The 19,184-nt window shown below is 45.8% G+C and overlaps 1 protein-coding gene across 7 annotated transcripts in view; it reads right to left on the reverse strand.

The window, feature by feature from the left end:
- Positions 1 to 519: 519 nt before the first annotated feature.
- Positions 520 to 19,184, reverse strand: part of BRSK1 (BR serine/threonine kinase 1) — a 662,917-nt gene continuing 644,252 nt past the window's right edge. For 6 of the 7 annotated variants that reach the window (XM_063942812.1, XM_063942813.1, XM_063942807.1 and 3 more), the window contains 3 exons: positions 16,998 to 17,178; positions 13,093 to 13,182; positions 520 to 1,850 (listed from right to left, as the gene is read on the reverse strand). In XM_063942812.1, coding sequence (XP_063798882.1) covers positions 1,627 to 1,850; positions 13,093 to 13,182; positions 16,998 to 17,178 — 495 coding nt within the window. In that variant the 3' untranslated portion in view covers positions 520 to 1,626. The remainder of the gene's footprint in view (positions 1,851 to 13,092; positions 13,183 to 16,997; positions 17,179 to 19,184) is intronic. The other variant, XM_063942810.1, reaches the window with a different exon arrangement.

The raw sequence follows: 19,184 nt of genomic DNA on the forward strand, positions 1-19,184 counted from the left end.
ATAAAGTATTGCTTTTTGAAAAAGTCCCTGGTGAGTGCACTTCATTGGAACTTATTATATATGGATGCTTTCTTTTCACTATCAGCATTGAGGAGCACCCCAGGCGTTTAAGTATTTCAGTGTGTGCCAACCAATGCCATTGAATATATATATATATATATATATATATATATAACAATTTTCCACTGGTGTAATTGGAATGACTTCCACGCCAAACAAGATTCGTATACTAAATAATACAGATAGCGTGACAGTAGAGGGATTACCATGACACTCTAATGTTATGGCACTATACGTTTTCCAGAGACTTCCCTCTAGAGGTGCTTATTGCAATAGGTATGTTATAGCACTTGATTGGATGAAGAAAAACAGCAGATGACAGGAACTAATAACAGGTGTGAAGCTTTTTTGAAATTGCTTTCAAAATGTAAGCATTCAAAGGGTTGTTAATGGTTTTGTAAAATTGAAAGAATGACTCTGCTTGCACCCCTGAAATATATCACACACATAGACAACCTATAGTATACATGAACAAGTAAGCAAATGTGTATTTTCAATAATATAAAAGAAATATTAAAGAAAGTCAGACAGAAGAGGATGTGGTCTAGAGACACAGTGACAAAACCTCTCCACTTCCAATATGGACTGTTGTCGGTTAAACTTGTGGACCGTGTGTATCTATGGCACACATGATTTGAACATGCAGTAAAAGCTACAGTTGTAGCCCTTTGATATTGAGGTTCAAAGAGCTCATATTTAATAGGAAGAGGCTCTCCTAATCTACTTGATTGGAATAACCAAAGATCGCTTGCTCCTGTGCAGGATCAAAAACCTGACTGTAACTTCAGAGTGAGATATTGCCATTGCATTACATGTGCAAGTATATGCCGCAGTCACACCAAGAATGAAATAATCTGAGTTTAAGAGGGTAGAGGAAAAAAATGCTGATTAGCTTCACGGTTATACAATTTGGGCATGTTAAAACAGGTCAGGTCTATTGATGTCAGCTGCCTTCGAAAAATAAAGATGGAACAAACAAAAGAAGAAAAATAAAAACACAAAAGTGGAATTTAACAGCCCCACACCCATAAATCTTCCAAATAAATAGATAAATGAATAAATAAATATATTAAAAATAAGAATCATAAACGTATTAATGAAGAATTTCAGTTTCTTCATAGATTTTTTCTTCTTTTGTTTTATTTTCTTGATTTCCATTTGCGGTTTGTTTGTTTTTGCTCTTTGTTTTTTTTTGTCATTTTCGATTTTTTGGAAATATTTACATCTTCACAGTAACGCCAACCTTTAGCTCCTGACGCTCGTTCTCTTCTCTTTATTTCCTGTGTATGTGCTCATTGCTCTTTAATGTTCGTGCACTTGTACATGTATGGGTATCAATGATTTTGTCAAACCTTAGGTATGCGTAACGGTCTATATCCTGAAACGCACAGAAGCGTTTGTGTACACCTGGGAAAAGGATATAAGTCTGTGTACCTATTGACTTATGTAAGTGAGTTTTCTCTCAGACATCGGGGCGCAACGTTCCCTTGCGTTGTTTTGTTCATTTTTGTAGTGTTTATTCATAGCGGTGCCAGGTATGTCCTAGCATCAATAGTTCCCCCATTGTCATGGCTGTGTTTGCGTTCCGTTGGAAGCCAAAAGTTTCTTGTCTTTGGAGGATCCTCTCCGATGGTGTTCTGCCATGTCAGGCTCGGAGCGACGTGAGTTCTGGCAGCTTCGGGTTGGGGTGCCCGGCGGTCGGCTTGGCTGTCCGTTCTTCTCATCTGGTGGCAAGAAGAGAAGGTGATCCAAGGAACACTCCATCTGGGTTCTTGTTGTTACATTTGCTCCTAAATGAAATCATCAATTGCACTTATCTCTCAGTACAGTCACTTCAAACTAATAGTCAGACACAGAGAAAAATACATGCCAACAAACATGGGCTAGACTGCGTCCTGCGACTGGAGCAGTCTATATCAAAAGAAACAGATACCTCTTTCACATCCTGTGCTAAAACTTACTTTTATTGTAAGAATAATGGAAACCTTAGAATAAACATGTAAGATAACATAACAATTCTAGGTAACTATTATGGGTTCAGTAGGATTTACCAGACAGCGGAATCCCGGCCGCCAATATGCCGACACCCGGGCGACCACATAGAGTCGTCTTGCAGACTCGCTGCACTCGTCATGCTGCAGGCTCAGTGGCTCGCCACAGGTTTTATTCCCACTCGATGAGTGCCGTGGACACCCAGGAGTGGAAATAGCCTTGTTGCGCCGGGATCCCGTCAAATTAAACTTATACCTCTATTATGTCTGATCCTGTATCAATCCTGTTCTCAAACAGTTCATGTTTTCCAGGTCTCCTCACAGAATCAATAGTGAAAATAATTAGCTCCACTTGTGTATCTTGTAAAATGTGTCTGTGAGTAATGAATGCACCTGTGCACCTGCTAGGTGACCTGGAAAACATGAATTGTTTGGGATCCCGAGGACCTAGTTGGAGAACCACTGGCCTACGCTATGTGACATATCCATGCATTAAAGGAGTTATACCCTCAGTTGATTATAATTGATTGGCTTGTATTTGCCATCTTGTGACTTTTACGAACTACATTTTGTTTGGTCTGGATTTGTTTTGCCATTTTAACCATGTTCTAATATATATCAAAGCAAAGTTGTTCATTCTCATTGCCCTTAGACACAATACAAAGCTGCCTCCAATGCAAATGGCACAGTAGAACTGCGTTGTTTGTATCTAGTGTGACAAGAATAATCAACTCTGCTTGATGATATTAATAGATGACTTAAAGCAAGAAAGGTAATACACTGGAGAGTTCAATTAAATTAACACCAAAGACCTAGGCCTAAATTGTGTCCATAAAAATGCATAATAAATAAGCAATTTACATAATATGCAAACAGAAGCAACTGTCCATATTTCACAAAATGTACAATTTTAAAAATGTATCATAACTTGCCCCTCCTGCGATGTCTCTCCACATGCTGCTACTGTATAACGTGAATGGCTGTCAGCACTCTGATTGGTGGACAGCTCCAGCCATCACCCAATCAGCAATCAGTCAGGTAGAGAATGCTGCCTCACTGCTATGATTGTGTGACCACCACCCACCCCTGCTTGAAGGCCCATAGAATTGTGGGGCCCTGGCTAGCTGCCTAGTGTGCCTATACGTTAAGTTGGCCCTGCACAGAAGTGAGAAGCTGTTGGTATCTCATTTGTTGTGTCCATGAGTTTATCTGTTGCCATGTGTGTCTATTCTGTAGAAATAGGAACTGGGGGCATGTCCTGCAGCTTCCGGAGCGTTGGGCATGCCCCCACTGTGACAAAAAGGGAAGTGTGGTTTGCAGGCATGGCATGTCACACCCCCATTTTTACTGTGTGCACCTCTGGGTCTGTCAAGGTCCCGATTGCCACTTACAAGAAGTTGGGAGGTATGCATCAGGGATATTTAACAGGAGGCCCACCAGCTGCTGTGAAACTACGCATCCCAGCATGCATTGCCACAGTTTTGCTATTAGGGCATGCTAAAACTGGCAGGACATACTGAGATGTCAAGTTCCACTGCAGCTGGAGCGTCGTGTGTTGAATATCCCTCCCCCAGATATAGGCAGAGACGTACTCCATTTTACTGCTCATGCACAGTACAGAAAAATGCATTTTGCGCTTACAGTATGTGTTAGATTTAATATACACCTCAATGTGTTCGATAAAAGTTACATGAGTGCATATACAAGCCAATAAATTAAAGCCATCTGAAAATGAAACAGTCATGTAAATGAAAACAAAAGTGACATTAATTGTAAAACCTATATATATATATATATATATATATATATATCTATCTTGCAAACAGACTGGCACTCCTCCGTTAACAAAATTCCATTGCTCTGGTGCTCTCTGGGACAGTAGTATGTTCGCCAATATGGACAAACAGCGGCACTCAGACTTTTTCAAACAGCAAATGTATATTTCAAATCACACGGAACTCCAACGTTTCGGGGCTCACCTGCCACTTTGACAAAGGGCCAGGTGAGCCCCGAAACGTTGGAGTCCCATGTGATGTGAAATACACATTTGCTGTTTGAAAAAGTCTCGGAGTGCCTCTGTTTGTCCATACTGGCGAATGTAGCTACATCTGTATGCCTGTACCCACAGTTATGTGCTGGCAGTTAGGATTGTAGCCTCTGCGCTACTGAGCTAGAATGGAACGTCTAAAGATCATTTTCTATAATTAGCAGCTGTGCAAATGAAACTCTGAGTAAGTCAATCACCTTACAGGTATGATTACAGGGCACAAAATAACAGTCTGCCATCTCACAATGGCAGGGAAACCACTAATCTGCAGGCCTAACCCTATAAGTGACAAACCCAGCAATAATCTGGAGAAAAAAAACACATACCCTTTCCTGCATGGGGCCACTGCTGCTCTCCCCTCCTAGCTTACCTCATATACCAGAATGGCGGGTGAAGAAAGCGAGGCCACTGGTATTGTACACCATGATGGGCCTCCTGGTCATTGGTAAGCTAGGAACACCCACTGTGTAGTGATGATGTCACTATAATTCTTTGCTAAACGTGAACAGGTGACAGTGAGCAGCAGCATGATGTGTGTTTAATGCCTGGAAATATCCCCTTCTTTACCTGTCTCATATAATATATGAGGTGAGAAGTATTTTTACCCTCCCTTGTCCCCTAACCTTAACTTAATAGGGGTGGTGGCTATGGCTAACTCTCCGGGGGTGTCGGCTACGGCTAACCCTCGGGGAGTGGTGGCAACGGCTTGCCCTCCGGGGGTGTCAAGTACGGCTAATCCATGAGGGGTGGTGGCTATGGCTAACCACTCCCATAGTGCCTAACCCTTCCCCCCAGCACCCTAATCCTAACCCTGCACCCCGATGCTTATGTTTGCGGATCTGGCGTTGGTCACATGACTGCCGGCTTCCAGACCGCCGAGATGCTGAACGCATCCCCAAGGCAGGGCAGGCGTAGTGAAGAATGTAGAAAAATTACATGGGAGTAGTGACTGAATAACAGGTGACATGATATAGAATAAATGATTTGGGAAGAGAGGGGTTGAATTAGAAGAGAGGAGAGGTGGAGATTTCAATGCATGGGAGTGAAGAGGTGAGAATGGATTATGTGAGAGGGGAGAATTAAATACATGTAGCAATGAATTACAAATGAGGGAATGACATAAAGGCAGGGGGGATTGATTTTCGGGGGGTATGAATGAATTACGGAGGAGAATGGAGATGGTAGAGTGAATTAAGGAGTGAATGAATTACAGTGAATCAGATGCATACCTCCCAACTGTCCCGATTTTCGCGGGACAGTCCCATTTTTTTGGGGACTGTCCCACTGTCCCACCCGCGGGCAGCAGTGTCCCGCGGTGGGGAAAGGGGGCCAGTTGGGAGTCTCTGTGTCTCGCTGCCCTGCTTAGCAGAGCAGCGGTGAATAGACGCTGTGCGCATGCGCACAGCGTCTATTCACTGGATTCAGAGGGAGAGGGGGCATGCCCCCTAAGTGATGAAAACGGGGGCGTGGCTCGCGATCGCGGGTCCTCCCACGAAGCCATGCCCCCTTTTCTTAGACCACGCCCTTTTTTCGGGAGAAGCTAAAATGAATTATAGGGGAGAACTGAATGAATTTCAGTGGCTAAGGGAATGAAAGTTGACTATAGAGGGCAGTGGGTAGAGATGAGGAATTCAGGTACATGTGATGGAATATATACAATGTAGTCAGAAGCAGTATTTATTTGCACTGATACATTATATAATTATTTTTCATAGCTATTGTTTTAAATATTTGTAAACAAAATAAACAATACAGATGACAGCAGGAAATGACTATGGTGGGAGCGGTGTGCAGTGACTGGCACCAATTTAATACTACATATACTCTGTCAGTGTGTCTGTATTGCTGGGTAACTGCCCGCTTAGGAACTAAACACCGCTTTTCTGAAGGGATCATTAATATCTATTTCTCTTACGTCCTAGAGGATACTGGAGTTGCATGTAGCCAAAATACTGGCTGCTACTGCATGTATCCCACAAATATTGGATTACTCTATTTTTACACTGCAATTTGAGTTTGGACATTAACCATCGATGATTAACACTGATGGTCTCTGATTTTGCCATCGATGGCGGAGATCCAATGGTTCTAAGCTATCTATAGCTACCGGTCAGTGATGGGTTTTTCATCCCTGCCCCATGTTGCTAAACTCTGCCCAAATCTGATTATCCTGAGGCCCACTGTACTCCCCAGGAGGGAAGGCCAGTGATGGGTGCAAATCATTGGGGGCCCAGTCAATGGTTTCACAGCATCTATGCTAATCAATAATGGTTAACCTGCTGATGGCCATCATTATTTGGACACGTCCATCCCCTATATCAGGCATGTCCAAACTGCGGCCCTCCAGCTGTTGAGAAACTACACATCCCAGCATGCCCTGACATAGCTTTAGTATTTTTTGACAGCAAAACTGTGTCAGGGCATGCTGGGATATGTAGTTTCACAACAGCTGGAGGGCCGCAGTTTGGACATGCCTGCCCTATATAAACCTTCCCCACCTGCAGTGCAACATGGTTTTACAAAGCAAGGTGCAAAGTCACTCTGTAGAACACTGATTGCTGATGCATGAGCCCCATTACTGTCCAGCTGAACTCTTCTGGACTGATACTGTATGTCTGAAAACATTCAATATTTAAAAATAGCAATTAAATATTAAATGTAGCAAAAAGCAGCTGGAAGCATGTGGAGTTTGGGTGGATGTCCACTGTAGTCTCTCAGTTTGGATAACAAGTAAAGCTGCTGACAGGTAAGATTTGGGCTACGAATACGGTAAAGGCTATAGACACTTTTTATTAATATGCTCTTAAACTAGGTAAAATATTACTTTTACAGGTTGAGTCTCCCATATCCAAAATGCTTGGGACAAGAAGCTTTTTGGATATCGGATTATTCCATATTTCAGAATATTTGCATACCATAATGAGATACTTTGGGATGGGACCCAGGTGTACACTTATGCACACAGCCTGACGGTAGTTTTTATAACATACTTTTAATGAATTTGTGCATTAAAATAAGATTTTACTCACCGGTAAATCTATTTCTCATAGTCCGTAGTGGATGCTGGGACTCCGTAAGGACCATGGGGATTAGCGGCTCCGCAGGAGACTGGGCACAACTAAAGAAAGCTTTAGGACTACCTGGTGTGCACTGGCTCCTCCCACTAAGACCCTCCTCCAGACCTCAGTTAGGATACTGTGCCCGGAAGAGCTGACACAAATAGGAAGGATTTTGAATCCCGGGTAAGACTCATACCAGCCACACCAATCACACCGTATAACTCGTGATACTATACCCAGTTAAAAGTATGAAATATAACTGAGCCTCTCAACAGATGGCTCAACAATAACCCTTTAGTTAGGCAATAACTATAAACAAGCATTGCAGACAATCCGCACTTGGGATGGGCGCCCAGCATCCACTACGGACTACGAGAAATAGATTTACCGGTGAGTAAAATCTTATTTTCTCTGACGTCCTAAGTGGATGCTGGGACTCCGCAAGGACCATGGGGATTACACCAAAGCTCCCAAACGGGCGGGAGAGTGCGGATGACTCTGCAGCACCGAATGAGCAAACTCTAGGTCCTCCTCAGCCAGGGTATCAAACTTGTAGACTGTTGCAAAAATGTTTGAACCCGACCAAGCAACAGCTCGGCAAAGTTGTAAAGCCGAGACCCCTCGGGCAGCCGCCCAAGAAGAGCCCACTTTCCTCGTGGAATGGGCTTTTACAGATTTAGGGTGCGGCAGTCCAGCCGCAGTATGTGCAAGTTGAATCGTGCTACAGATCCAGCGAGCAATAGTCTGCTTAGAAGCAGGAGCACCCAGCTTGTTGGGTGCATACAGGATAAATAGCGAGTCAGTTTTCCTGACTCCAGCCGTCCTGGAAACATATACTTTTCAGGGCCCTGACTACGTCCAGTAACTTGGAATCCTCCAAGTCCCAAGTAGCCGCAGGCACCACAATAGGTTGGTTCACATGAAAAACTGATACCACCTTAGGAAGGAATTGGGAACGAGTCCTCAATTCCGCCTTATCCATATAAAATACAGATAAGGGCTTTTGTATGACAAAGCCGCCAATTCTGATACACGCCTGGCTGACGCCACGGCCCACAGCATGACCACTTTCCACGTGAGGTATTGTAGCTCCACGGATTTAAGTGGCTCAACCCAATGCGACTTCAGGAAATCCAACACCACGTTGAGATCCCACGGTGCCACTTGAGGCACAAACGGGGGCTGACTATGCAGCACTCCCTTAACAAAAGTCCGAACTTCAGGCAGTGAAGCCAGTTCTATTTTGGAAGAAAATCGATAGAGCCGAAATCTGGACCTTCATGGAACCCAATTTTAGGCCCATAGTCACCTCTGACTGTAGGAAGTGCAGAAATCGACCTAGCTGAAATTTCTCCTTTGGGGCCTTCCTGGCCTCACAGCACGCAACATATTTCCACCATATGCGGTGATAATGGTTTGCGTTCACTTCTTTCCTAGCTTTAAATAGCGTAGGGATAACTTCCTCCGGAATGCCCTTTTCCTTCAGGATCCGGCGTTCAACCGCCCTGCCGTCAACGCAGCCGCGGTACGTCTTGGAACAGACAGGCCCCCTGCTGCCGCAGGTCCTGTCTGAGCGGCAGAGGCCATGGGTCCTCTGAGATCATTTCTTGGAGTTCTGGTTACCAAGCTCTTCTTGGCCAACCCGGAACAATGAGTATAGTTCTTACTCCTCTCCTTCTTATTATTCTCATTACCCTGGGTAAGAGAGGCAGAAAAGGGAACACATACACCGACTGGTACACCCACGGTGTTACCAGAGCGTCCACAGCTATCGCCTGAGGGTCCCTTGACCTGGCGCAATATCTTTGTAGCTTTTTGTTGAGGCGGGACGCCATCATGTCCACCTGTGGCCTTTCCCAACGGTGTACAATCATTTGGAAAACTTCTGGATGAAGTCCCCACTCTCCCGGGTGGAGGTCGTGTCTTCTGAGAAAGTCTGATTCTCAGTTGTCCACTCCGGGAATGAACACTGCTGACAGTGCTAACACATGATTTTCCGCCCATCGGAGAATCCTTGTGGCTTCTGCCATCGCCATCCTGCTTCTTGTGCCGCCCTGTCGGTTTACATGAGCGACCGCCGTGATGTTGTCTGACTGGATCAGCACCGGCCGGTGTTGAAGCAGGGGTCTAGCCTGACTTAGGGCATTGTAAATGGCCCTTAGTTCCAGAATATTTATGTGTAGGGAAGTCTCCTGACTTTTCCATAGCCTTGGAAGTTTCTTCCCTGTGTGACTGCCCCCCAGCCTCGAAGGCTGGCATCCGTGGTCACCAGGACCCAGTCCTGTATGCCGAATCTGCGGCCCCCTAGAAGATGAGCACTCTGCAGCCACCACAACAGCGACACCCTGGCCCTTGGAGACAGGGTTATCCGCCGATGCATCTGAAGATGCGACCCGGACCACTTGTCCAACAGATCCCACTGGAAAATCCTTGCATGGGACCTGGCGAATGGAATTTCTTCGTAAGAAGCTACCATCCTTCCCAGGGCTCGCGTGCATTGATGCACCGACACCTGTATACGTATTAGGAGGTCTCTGTCTAGAGACGACAACTCCTTGGACTTCTCCTCCGGGAGAAACCCTTTTTATCCTGTTCTGTGTCCAGAACCATACCCAGGAACAGTAGACGCGTCGTAGGAACCAGCTGCGACTTTGGAATATTCAGAATCCAGCCGTGCTGTTGTAGCACTTCCCGAGATAGTGCTACTCCGCCGAACAACTGCTCCCTGGACCTCGCCTTTATAAGGAGATCGTCCAAGTACGGGATAATTATTTCGGCCATTACCTTGGTAAATACCTCGGTGCCGGGGACAGACCAACGGCAACGTCTGGAATTGGTAATGACAATCCTGTACCACAATTTTGAGGTACTCCTGGTGAAGAGGGTAAATAGGGACATGCAGGTAAGCATCCTTGATGTCCAGTGATACCATGAAATTCTCCAGGCTTGCAATAATCGCCCTGAGCGATTCCATTTTGAACTTGAACCTTCGTATATAAGTGTTCAAGGCTTTCAATTTTAGAATAGGTCTCACCGAACCGTCTGGTTTCGGTACCACAACATTTTGGAATAGTAAGCCTTGTTGAAGGAGGAGTACCTTGATTTCACCTGCTGGAAGTACAGCTTGTGAATTGCCGCCAGTACTACCTTTCTCCGAGGGCAGCAGGCAAGGCTGATGTGAGGTAATGGCGAGGGGTAGTCGCCTCGAACTCCAGCCTGTATCCCTGTGATACTATTTGCAGAACCTAGGGATCCACCTGTGGGCAAGCCCACTGGTCCCTGAAGTTCCCGAGACGCGCCCCTACCACACCTGTCTCCACCTGTGGAGCCCCAACGTCATGCGGTGGACTCAGAGGAAGCGGGGGAAGATTTTTGATCCTGGGAACTGGCTGCTGGTGCAGCTTTTTCCTTCTTCCCTTGTCTCTGTGCAGAAAGGAAGCGCCTTTGACCCGCTTGCTTTTCTGAAGCCGAAAGGACTGTACCTGAAAATACAGTGCTTTCTTAGGCTGTGAGGAAACCTGAGGTAAAAAATTTTCTTCCCAGCTGTTGCTGTGGATACGAGGTCCCAGATACCATCCCCAAACAATTCCTCAAACTTATAAGGCAGAATCTCCATGTGCCTTTTATAGGCAGCATCACCTGTCCACTGCCGGGTTTCTAATACCCTCCTGGCAGAATGGACATTGCATTAATTCTGGATGCCAGCCGGCAAATATCCCTCTGTGCATCCTTTATATCTAAGACGACGTCTTTAATATGCTCTATGTTAGCAAACTATTATCCCTGTCTTAGAGTATTAATATTATCTGACTGGGTATCAGACCACGCTGCAGCAGCACTATTGCAGGTCTCAGTATATAACCTGAGTGTGTATATACAGACTTCAGGATAGCCTCCTGCTTTTTATCAGCAGGCTCCTTCAAGGTGACCGTATCCTAAGACGGCAGTGCCACCTTTTTTGACAAACGTGTGAGCGCCTTATCCACCCTAAGGGATATCTCCCAACGTGACCTATCCTCTGGCGGGAAAGGGTACGCCATCAGTAACTTTTTAGAAATTACCAGTTTCTTATCGGGGGAATCCACGCTACTTTACACACTTCATTCATTCATCTGATGGGGGAACAAAACACTGGCTGCTTTTTCTCCCCAAAAATAAAACCCCTTTTATGTGGTACTTGGGTTCATGTCAGAAATGCGTAACACATTTTTCATTGCCGAGATCATGTAACGGATGTTCCTAGTGGATTGTGTATATGTCTCAACCTCGTCGACACTGGAGTCAGACTCCGTGTCGACATCTGTGTCTGCCATCTGAGGTAACGGGCGCTTTTTTGAGCCCCTGATGGCCTTTGAGACGCCTGGGCAGGCGCGGGCTGAGAAGCCGGCTGTCCCACAGCTGTTTTACGTCATCCAGTCCAGCCTTCTATGTAAGGAGTTGACATTGTCGGTTAATACCTTCCACCTATCCATCCACTCTGGTGTCGGCCCCACAGGGGGCGACATCCCATTTATCGGCCTCGGCTCCACCTCCACGTAACCTTCCTCATCCCACATGTCGACACAGCCGTACCGACACACAGCGCACACACAGGGAATGCTCTGACTGAGGACAGGACCCCACAAAGTCCTTTGGGGAGAAAGAGAGAGAGTATGCCAGCACACACCAGAGCGCTATATAATGCAGGGATTAACACTATAACTTAGTGATTTTTCCCCCAATAGCTGCTTGTATAAACAATATTGCGCCTAATTTAGTGCCCCCCCCTCTCTTTTTAACCCTTTGAGCCTGAAAACTACAGGGGAGAGCCTGGGGAGCTGTCTTCCAGCTGCACTGTGAAGAGAAAATGGCGCCAGTGTGCTGAGGGAGATAGCTCCGCCCCTTTTTCACTGACTTTTCTCCCGCTTTTTTATGGATTCTGGCAGGGGTATTTATCACATATATAGCCTCTAGGGCTATATATTGTGATGATTTTGCCAGGCAAGGTGTTTATATTGCTGCTCAGGGCGCCCCCCCCCCCCAGCGCCCTGCACCCATCAGTGACCGGAGTGTGAGGTGTGCATGAGAAGCAATGGCGCACAGCTGCAGTGCTGTGCGCTACCTTGGTGAAGACTGAAGTCTTCTGCCGCCGATTTTCCGGAACACTTCTTGCTTCTGGCTCTGTAAGGGGGCCGGCGGCGCGGCTCCGGGACCGAACATCAATGGCCGGTTCCATGCGGTCGATCCCTCTGGAGCTATTGGTGTCCAGTAGCCTAAGAAGCCCAAGCTACCACCAGTTAGGTAGGTTCGCTTCTTCTCCCCTTAGTCCCTCGCTGCAGTGAGTCTGTTGCCAGCAGATCTCACTGTAAAATAAAAAACCTAAAATATACTTTCTTTCTAGGAGCTCAGGAGAGCCCCTAGTGTGCATCCAGCTCAGCCGGGCACAAGAATCTAACTGAGGTCTGGAGGAGGGTCTTAGTGGGAGGAGCCAGTGCACACCAGGTAGTCCTAACGCTTTCTTTAGTTGTGCCCAGTCTCCTGCGGAGCCGCTAATCCCCATGGTCCTTACGGAGTCCCAGCATCCACTTAGGACGTCAGAGAAATAAAGTTTGTGTCCAGGGAACCATCAGAAAGCAAAAGGTGTCGCTATCTCAGTCATGCTGAAAAAAATCTGTATTTTGGAATTTTTGATATGGGAGACTCAAGTTGTACAGTTCTTAATACAGTGGATAGATGCTCCTACTGTAAATAGGATAGTGCAAATATTGTGGCCATGACTGATTATATGCTAAACATGCCTTGTGTTCTAGTCTTACATAACATGAGTGTACAGTGAGCTATTGCGGGGGGAACAAATGAACAAATGGAATCCTGTTTTTCAGTACAGTAGACGGTATATAAACATGTGCATGGCTTCTCTTTCATGATTACTCATGCAGTCATGTACTGTACACACCTGCCAAGGCCTGGACGGAAGGTTGGTCATGTGTGCTCAGCAGTTGTGCCTGAATAGTTTCTACAACCCTCTTAAATCTGCGGCTGGGACCTAGGAAAAATGACAAGAGAGGCAAAAAAAAAACATATTTTACATAGACCACATATGAACTGGGAGTTAGACGATTGTTAGGCCATTGCTGTAAGCATGAGAATTGCCACCTTGTGAATGCAGTAATAATGTGTCTGGGCAATAGGTGGGTCAAGGTGACTGCAGTCAGCTACATATCTTGCTCTAATGCAATGTAGACATACAATTATGGCATTGCAACCCTAGTATTTAAATGAGCTGGATGAGTCTAAAGGGACAATAGGAGGCATTCGGCCTGACTCTATGTCACACGCAAGATCAAATGCGGACATCTAGAGTTATCACCGCAACTGACGTACACATCTTAGAGTAGTTACAAGCAACTCTTAATCATATACATCTCAGACCAGCAGCTTATCTACCGTACATAAGAGAAGCATCTAGTCTAACGGGTGTGTATGCATTGTTCATGTCATTTTCAGGCATGTGTTCTGTACAGGGCAGGAGGCAGGTGTAAGTGGCACTACTAGTGATGGTGGCTGCTTGCTCTCGTGGCTGGAGAGTTGGATCACATAGCTGTGTATGATTCAGAATACGGGCAAATAGTCGTATAGTACTTATAGAAATCTGGAATTGCGACCGCATTATGTGTGACAACAGGCCAGAGCAGGTAGACCACAGCTTTCCTCATGGCCATTATACTGCGCCCCAACATCAGCTGTAAGATAGTGGGGCTGGAGGAAACATGGTCGCACACTGAAGTGCATAGTGTGATCAGATTTCTGCGTCTTAAGGGGACATCAGCAGCTGAAATTCATCACCAACTTGTCGAGGTGTACGGTGATAACGTCATGTCACAGAAACAGGTTTGGGTTTGGTGCACTGCCTTTGATAACGGCAGGACAGACGTTAAAGATGAGCAACGAGCCGGCTGGCCAAGCATGTCCACCACAGATGACAATTTGTGCCGAAAGTCTGATTCAGTACGCCACGACAAGTTGGTGAATTTCAACTGCTGATGTGCCCTTTAGATGCAGAAATCTGATCACACCATGCACTCAATGTGTGGCCGTTTTGTTGGCAGCCCCGCCATCTTACAGCTGATGTTGGGACAGTATGACTGATACAAGGTGCAGTCTAATGGCCGTCAGGAAAGCAGCAGTCTACGTGCTCTGGCCTGGCGGGAAATTAGAATGAAATAGAGAACAATACACACATGTGAGAGGTCTTGTAACCTTGCTTACTGAACCAGGAAATTGCAGAAACAGGAGAATAAAGACACAAACATCTAAATAAATGATTATACTGTATGTATGTATGTATATGTGTGTGTGTGTGTGTGTGTGTGTGTGTGTGTGTGTGTGTGTGTAATGTATATATATATATATATACACAAATACATACATAATGGCTGATAAAGCGAAGAAATATCCAAACAAAATATTTAACCTAATGAAAACTAAGTGACTTTTTTATACAGTATATACATATATCGATCAGCCATAACATTAAACCACAGATAGTTGAAGTGAATAATATTGATTATCTAATTACAATGGCAGCTGTCAAGGAGTGGAGTATACTGTATTAGGCAGTATGTGAAAACTTCATTTTTGAAGTTGATATTTTGGAAGCAGGAAAAACTGGCAAGTGTAAGGATCTGAGGGACTTTGAAAAAGGCCAAATTGTGATGGCTAGACAACAGTCAGTCAGAGCATCTCCAAAACGGCAGGTTTTGTGGGATGTTCCCAGTGTGCCGTAGTTAATACCTACCAATAGTAGTTCAAGGAAGGACAACTAGTCAGGGTATATGGGCACCCACATTGAGGAGTGTGGGGAGTGAAGGCTAGCCCGTCTGGTCTGATCCCAGAAAAGAGCTACTGTATCACAACAGGCTGAAACAAAAGTTAATGTTGGCTATGATAAACAGGTGTCAGAACACACAGTGGTAAATTTACTAAGATGGGAGTTCTATTTAAGATGGATTGTTGCCCATACAAACCAATCAGATTCTACTACTCATTTATTTAGCACCTTCTAGAAGATAATACCTGAAATCTGATTGGTTGCTATGGCCAACATCCCATCTTAAATAGAACTCTCATCTTAGTAAATTCACCCCAGAGTGCATCGCAGCTTGCTGCTTATGGCACTCCTTAGCTGTAGACCAGTCAGAGTGCCCATGCTGACCCCTGCTCACTGATAAAAGTGCATACATGGGCACGTGAGTGTCAGAATTGGACCATGGTGCAATGGAAGAAGATGGCCTGGTCTGATGAATCACATCCTGTGGACAGGTGCATGTGCGTTATTAAGCTAGGAAGACATGCACTGGGAAAAAGACACGCTGGCAGAGGAAATGTGATGCTTTGGGTAACGTTCTGCTAGGAAACCTTGGGTTCTGGCATTCATGTGGATGTTACTTTGACCCATACCACCTACTGTACTTGCAGACCAAGTATATCCCTTCATGGCAATGGTATTCCCTGATGGCAGTGGTCTCTTTCATCAGTATAAGGTGCCCTGCCACACTGCAAAAAATTGTTCAGGAATGGTTTGAGGAACATGACAAAGAGTTCAAGGTGTTGATTTGGACTCCAAATTCCCCAGATCTCAATCCGATCGAGTATTTGTGGGATGTGCTGAAAAAAGTCCGGGCCATGTTGGTCCCACTTCACAACTTAGAGCAGGCATGTCAAACTCATGGTCATCCAGCTGTTGTGAAACTGCAAGTCCCAGCATGCTTTACCAGCTGATCAGTGGAAGGGATGCAGGCAAAGCATGCTGGGACTTGTAGTTTCACAACAGCTGGAGGGCCACGAGTTTGACATGCCTGACTTAGAGTATCAGCTGGTAACGTCTTGGTACCAGATACCACAGGACACCTTCAGAGGTCTTGTGTAGCCCATGATTCAATGAGTCAGAGCTGTTTGGTTGGACACAATATTGGGCAGGTGGTTTAATGATATGCCTAAAGGGTGTATATGTGTCTGTTTGTGTGATTCTAGAACTCAATTGATACAATGAAAATGTTAAATCAATTAACTATTTTTCAACAAAATGCATAAGAATCTAGTTAAAGTTCATATAACGTAACTTTTTAAGTTACCATCTTGTGAAGTAGTGAAGCAAAAAAAAAAAGTAGAGGAAACACATTACATTTGACAGCTGAAATTTCCTATTACATGTAAAAATCAATAAATACATACAAATTGCATTTGCGATTATTTGAATTTCTAGCTCACTGTCAGCCGTGGACATGATAAAGTACCAAATAAATATTTATAGCTTTCAGCTTTATGTCCCAAAATGTTAACTTCTAGATCATGAACTGACTGCTCTATTAGATTCCCTTTAAGTAATGTAAAAAGTACCAGTCTGTCAAGTAATGAATTGCAGGTGGCAATAAATCTTTGTGATTAGGACAGACTGCCCTTGGTGGTACAGGAGCAACTTTCCCCAGGCCTGTGACACTATAATGATTTGTACCATTGTGGGTGGACACATGTCCATCACGGAAGTCGCCATCATCAGCTCTGCAAGCTCAGCCGTCAATCACTGTTCTGCATTCTGAAACTGTGACACAGAGTGGTGCACAGTTATAATGAGCAGAGTGGTGATTGACAGCCCTGCTTCCCAAATGTTTCTGCAGCAGCTGAGTCTCATGTCATCCGTTGCATAGGAGTCTAGCGGTTACACCCAGACTTCCCAAATACACTGGATGTGTGAAGTTTCCTGACAGCACCTAATCCACATTAGATTAATTCATCCTTCAAGTAAAAGGCTGCCAACCGTCTTCTGTTTGTAGCTGCTGCCAGCATGCACGTCTGGTATACCTGATATTAGAGTGAAGGTCACAGAGTAGATGCCATTCTCTTTTTGTGCCTCGGCTCCCTCTGAATAACTGATGTCCACCTGAAATTTGACAGGTTTCTGGAACACAGATGGACCCCCTGATGACTTGTACTCTGCTCTGAAGCTGGTCTGGGAGATCACGCTGTGACTTAAGCTTGGGATCTGGAGAAAGACAAGATGCAGGAACTGAGCGTATCTAGCATAGGTTAGAATCGACTGTCAAACAGTTGTTGAACTACATTCCCCAATATGCCCTGACAGACACAACACTTTGTGACATATGTGGTTTTGCAGAGAGTTATTTACAAACCCTTATGAAACCCGTAAAGCTGCATTTTAAATGGGATATGGTGCATTTTGGCAGAAATAGTTTTGTATTGATTTACAAGAAAATGACATTGCACCCCTTATCCATAATACTGTAATTCTCTAGTCTGTGTGAGAAACATTTAGGGCTGGTGCATACAAGGTGCTCTGATTTATAAAGTATGGTAAACCTAATTATTTATCATTAAATGATCAATTTTTTCATTGAATATAAATGTAGAATCAGGTTGTGGAACTCAAAGTATGTCGGCGGCCGGGATCCAGGCGGTCAGCATACCGATGCTGGGATCCTGACCGCGAGAATGCCGGCAGGGGGGCAAGTGCAATGAAGCACCTTGCCGGATCGCTGCGTTTGCCATGCTGTGGGCTCGGTGGCTCGCTGAACTCACCACAGGTGCTATTCCCATGGACACCCATAAGTGGGAATAGCCCCTGTTAGCCGGGATTCCGGCTGTCGGCATTGTCAGTGGTCAGGATTCCGGCACCTGTATCCTGACCATCGGGATCCTGACTGCTGGCAATGTAAACGCATCCCCATAAAATATGTCAGTGGACAATAAAATAAAAGATGTCAGTGGACCCAAGGACCTGGTCAGGGCCGTAGACAGCCTGCCTGGGCCCCAGTAATGCAGGGGGGCGTAGCCTAATCGCTGATGTGTGGCCACGCTCCCTTTAAAAACCCTTGCACAGGGGGCGCCATGTGTCCCTCAGTAGGAACAGATTCAGAATCAGCGTGATCGCTAACCCCCTACAGGCAGAGGAGACTTCTGCATTCAGTGGCAGCAGCCTCTCTGGACCCCAGTACACATCATGGGGGGAGGGGGAACAAGCATGGCCAGGAAATGGGGCAATCACTGCCCTTTCCCCACCTTCAAACGGTCTCAACATGTCACTCATGCTGCAACTTTGGGCGCACAGGGACTGGACATGTGTACACCACTGAATCCTGCCCATAGTGAGTATTGTCCTCCTAACCTCCGTCTATTGTAAGTTGTATGTTTTCATTTTACTGTTTTTCTTTTGACTAATTACCTTAATATGTCTAATGCAAACATGACTACTTACTATGGTGTAAATTGCATATCTAAGTGCAATGCTACCTTTAGGATGAAGGGGGTCATTCCGTCCCGATCGCTCGCTGCAGTTTCTCGCAGCGCAGCGATCCGGTCGAAACTGCGCATGCGCCGGTGCCGCAGTGCACTGGCGCATGCCATCCATCATTGCCTAGCGATCGCCTCTGAGGCAGAGGCGGTCGCCGGGCAGAGGGGGCTGGATGGCGGCGTTAAGCCGCCGTTTAGGGGGCACGATCCGGCCAACGCAGGTGTGGCCGGACCATTGGGGGGGGCGGGCCACGGTGGCTGCATGATGTCACGCGCAGTCGCTGCAGGCCGGGGAGCGACGAGTAGCTCCCGGCCAGCACGCTAAAGCTGCGCTGGTCGGGAGCTACTCTTGATTTGCAAAGGCATCGCCGCTGTGCGATGCCTTTGCACTTCTGCGGGTGAGGGGGCTGGCACTGACATGTGGGGTGTGAATGATCGTAGCTGTGCTAAATTTAGCACAGCTACGATCATCTCGGAATGACCCCCGAAAATGCAATGAGATTTTCAATGAATTTTGCTTTGAAATTTAAAGGGGGATTTTATTAAAAACAACACAGTGTGACTTCCGGTTCCAGCTCCCATGTGACTGGGTGCCTGGTGTGAGAGCTCCGCTGCTACCCCAGCCAGCACAGCAGGCAGAGCCGCGTTAGCGGCTTTAATCCTGGCGGTTCCTGCAGCCTAGGTGAGGGGAAAGTCTCCTCCATCTTATGGAGAAGTTCCTCACCTCTCCCATGCCGGCAA

Source organism: Pseudophryne corroboree, chromosome 10 (assembly GCF_028390025.1).
Source record: "Pseudophryne corroboree isolate aPseCor3 chromosome 10, aPseCor3.hap2, whole genome shotgun sequence".
Lineage (NCBI taxonomy): Eukaryota > Metazoa > Chordata > Amphibia > Anura > Myobatrachidae > Pseudophryne > Pseudophryne corroboree.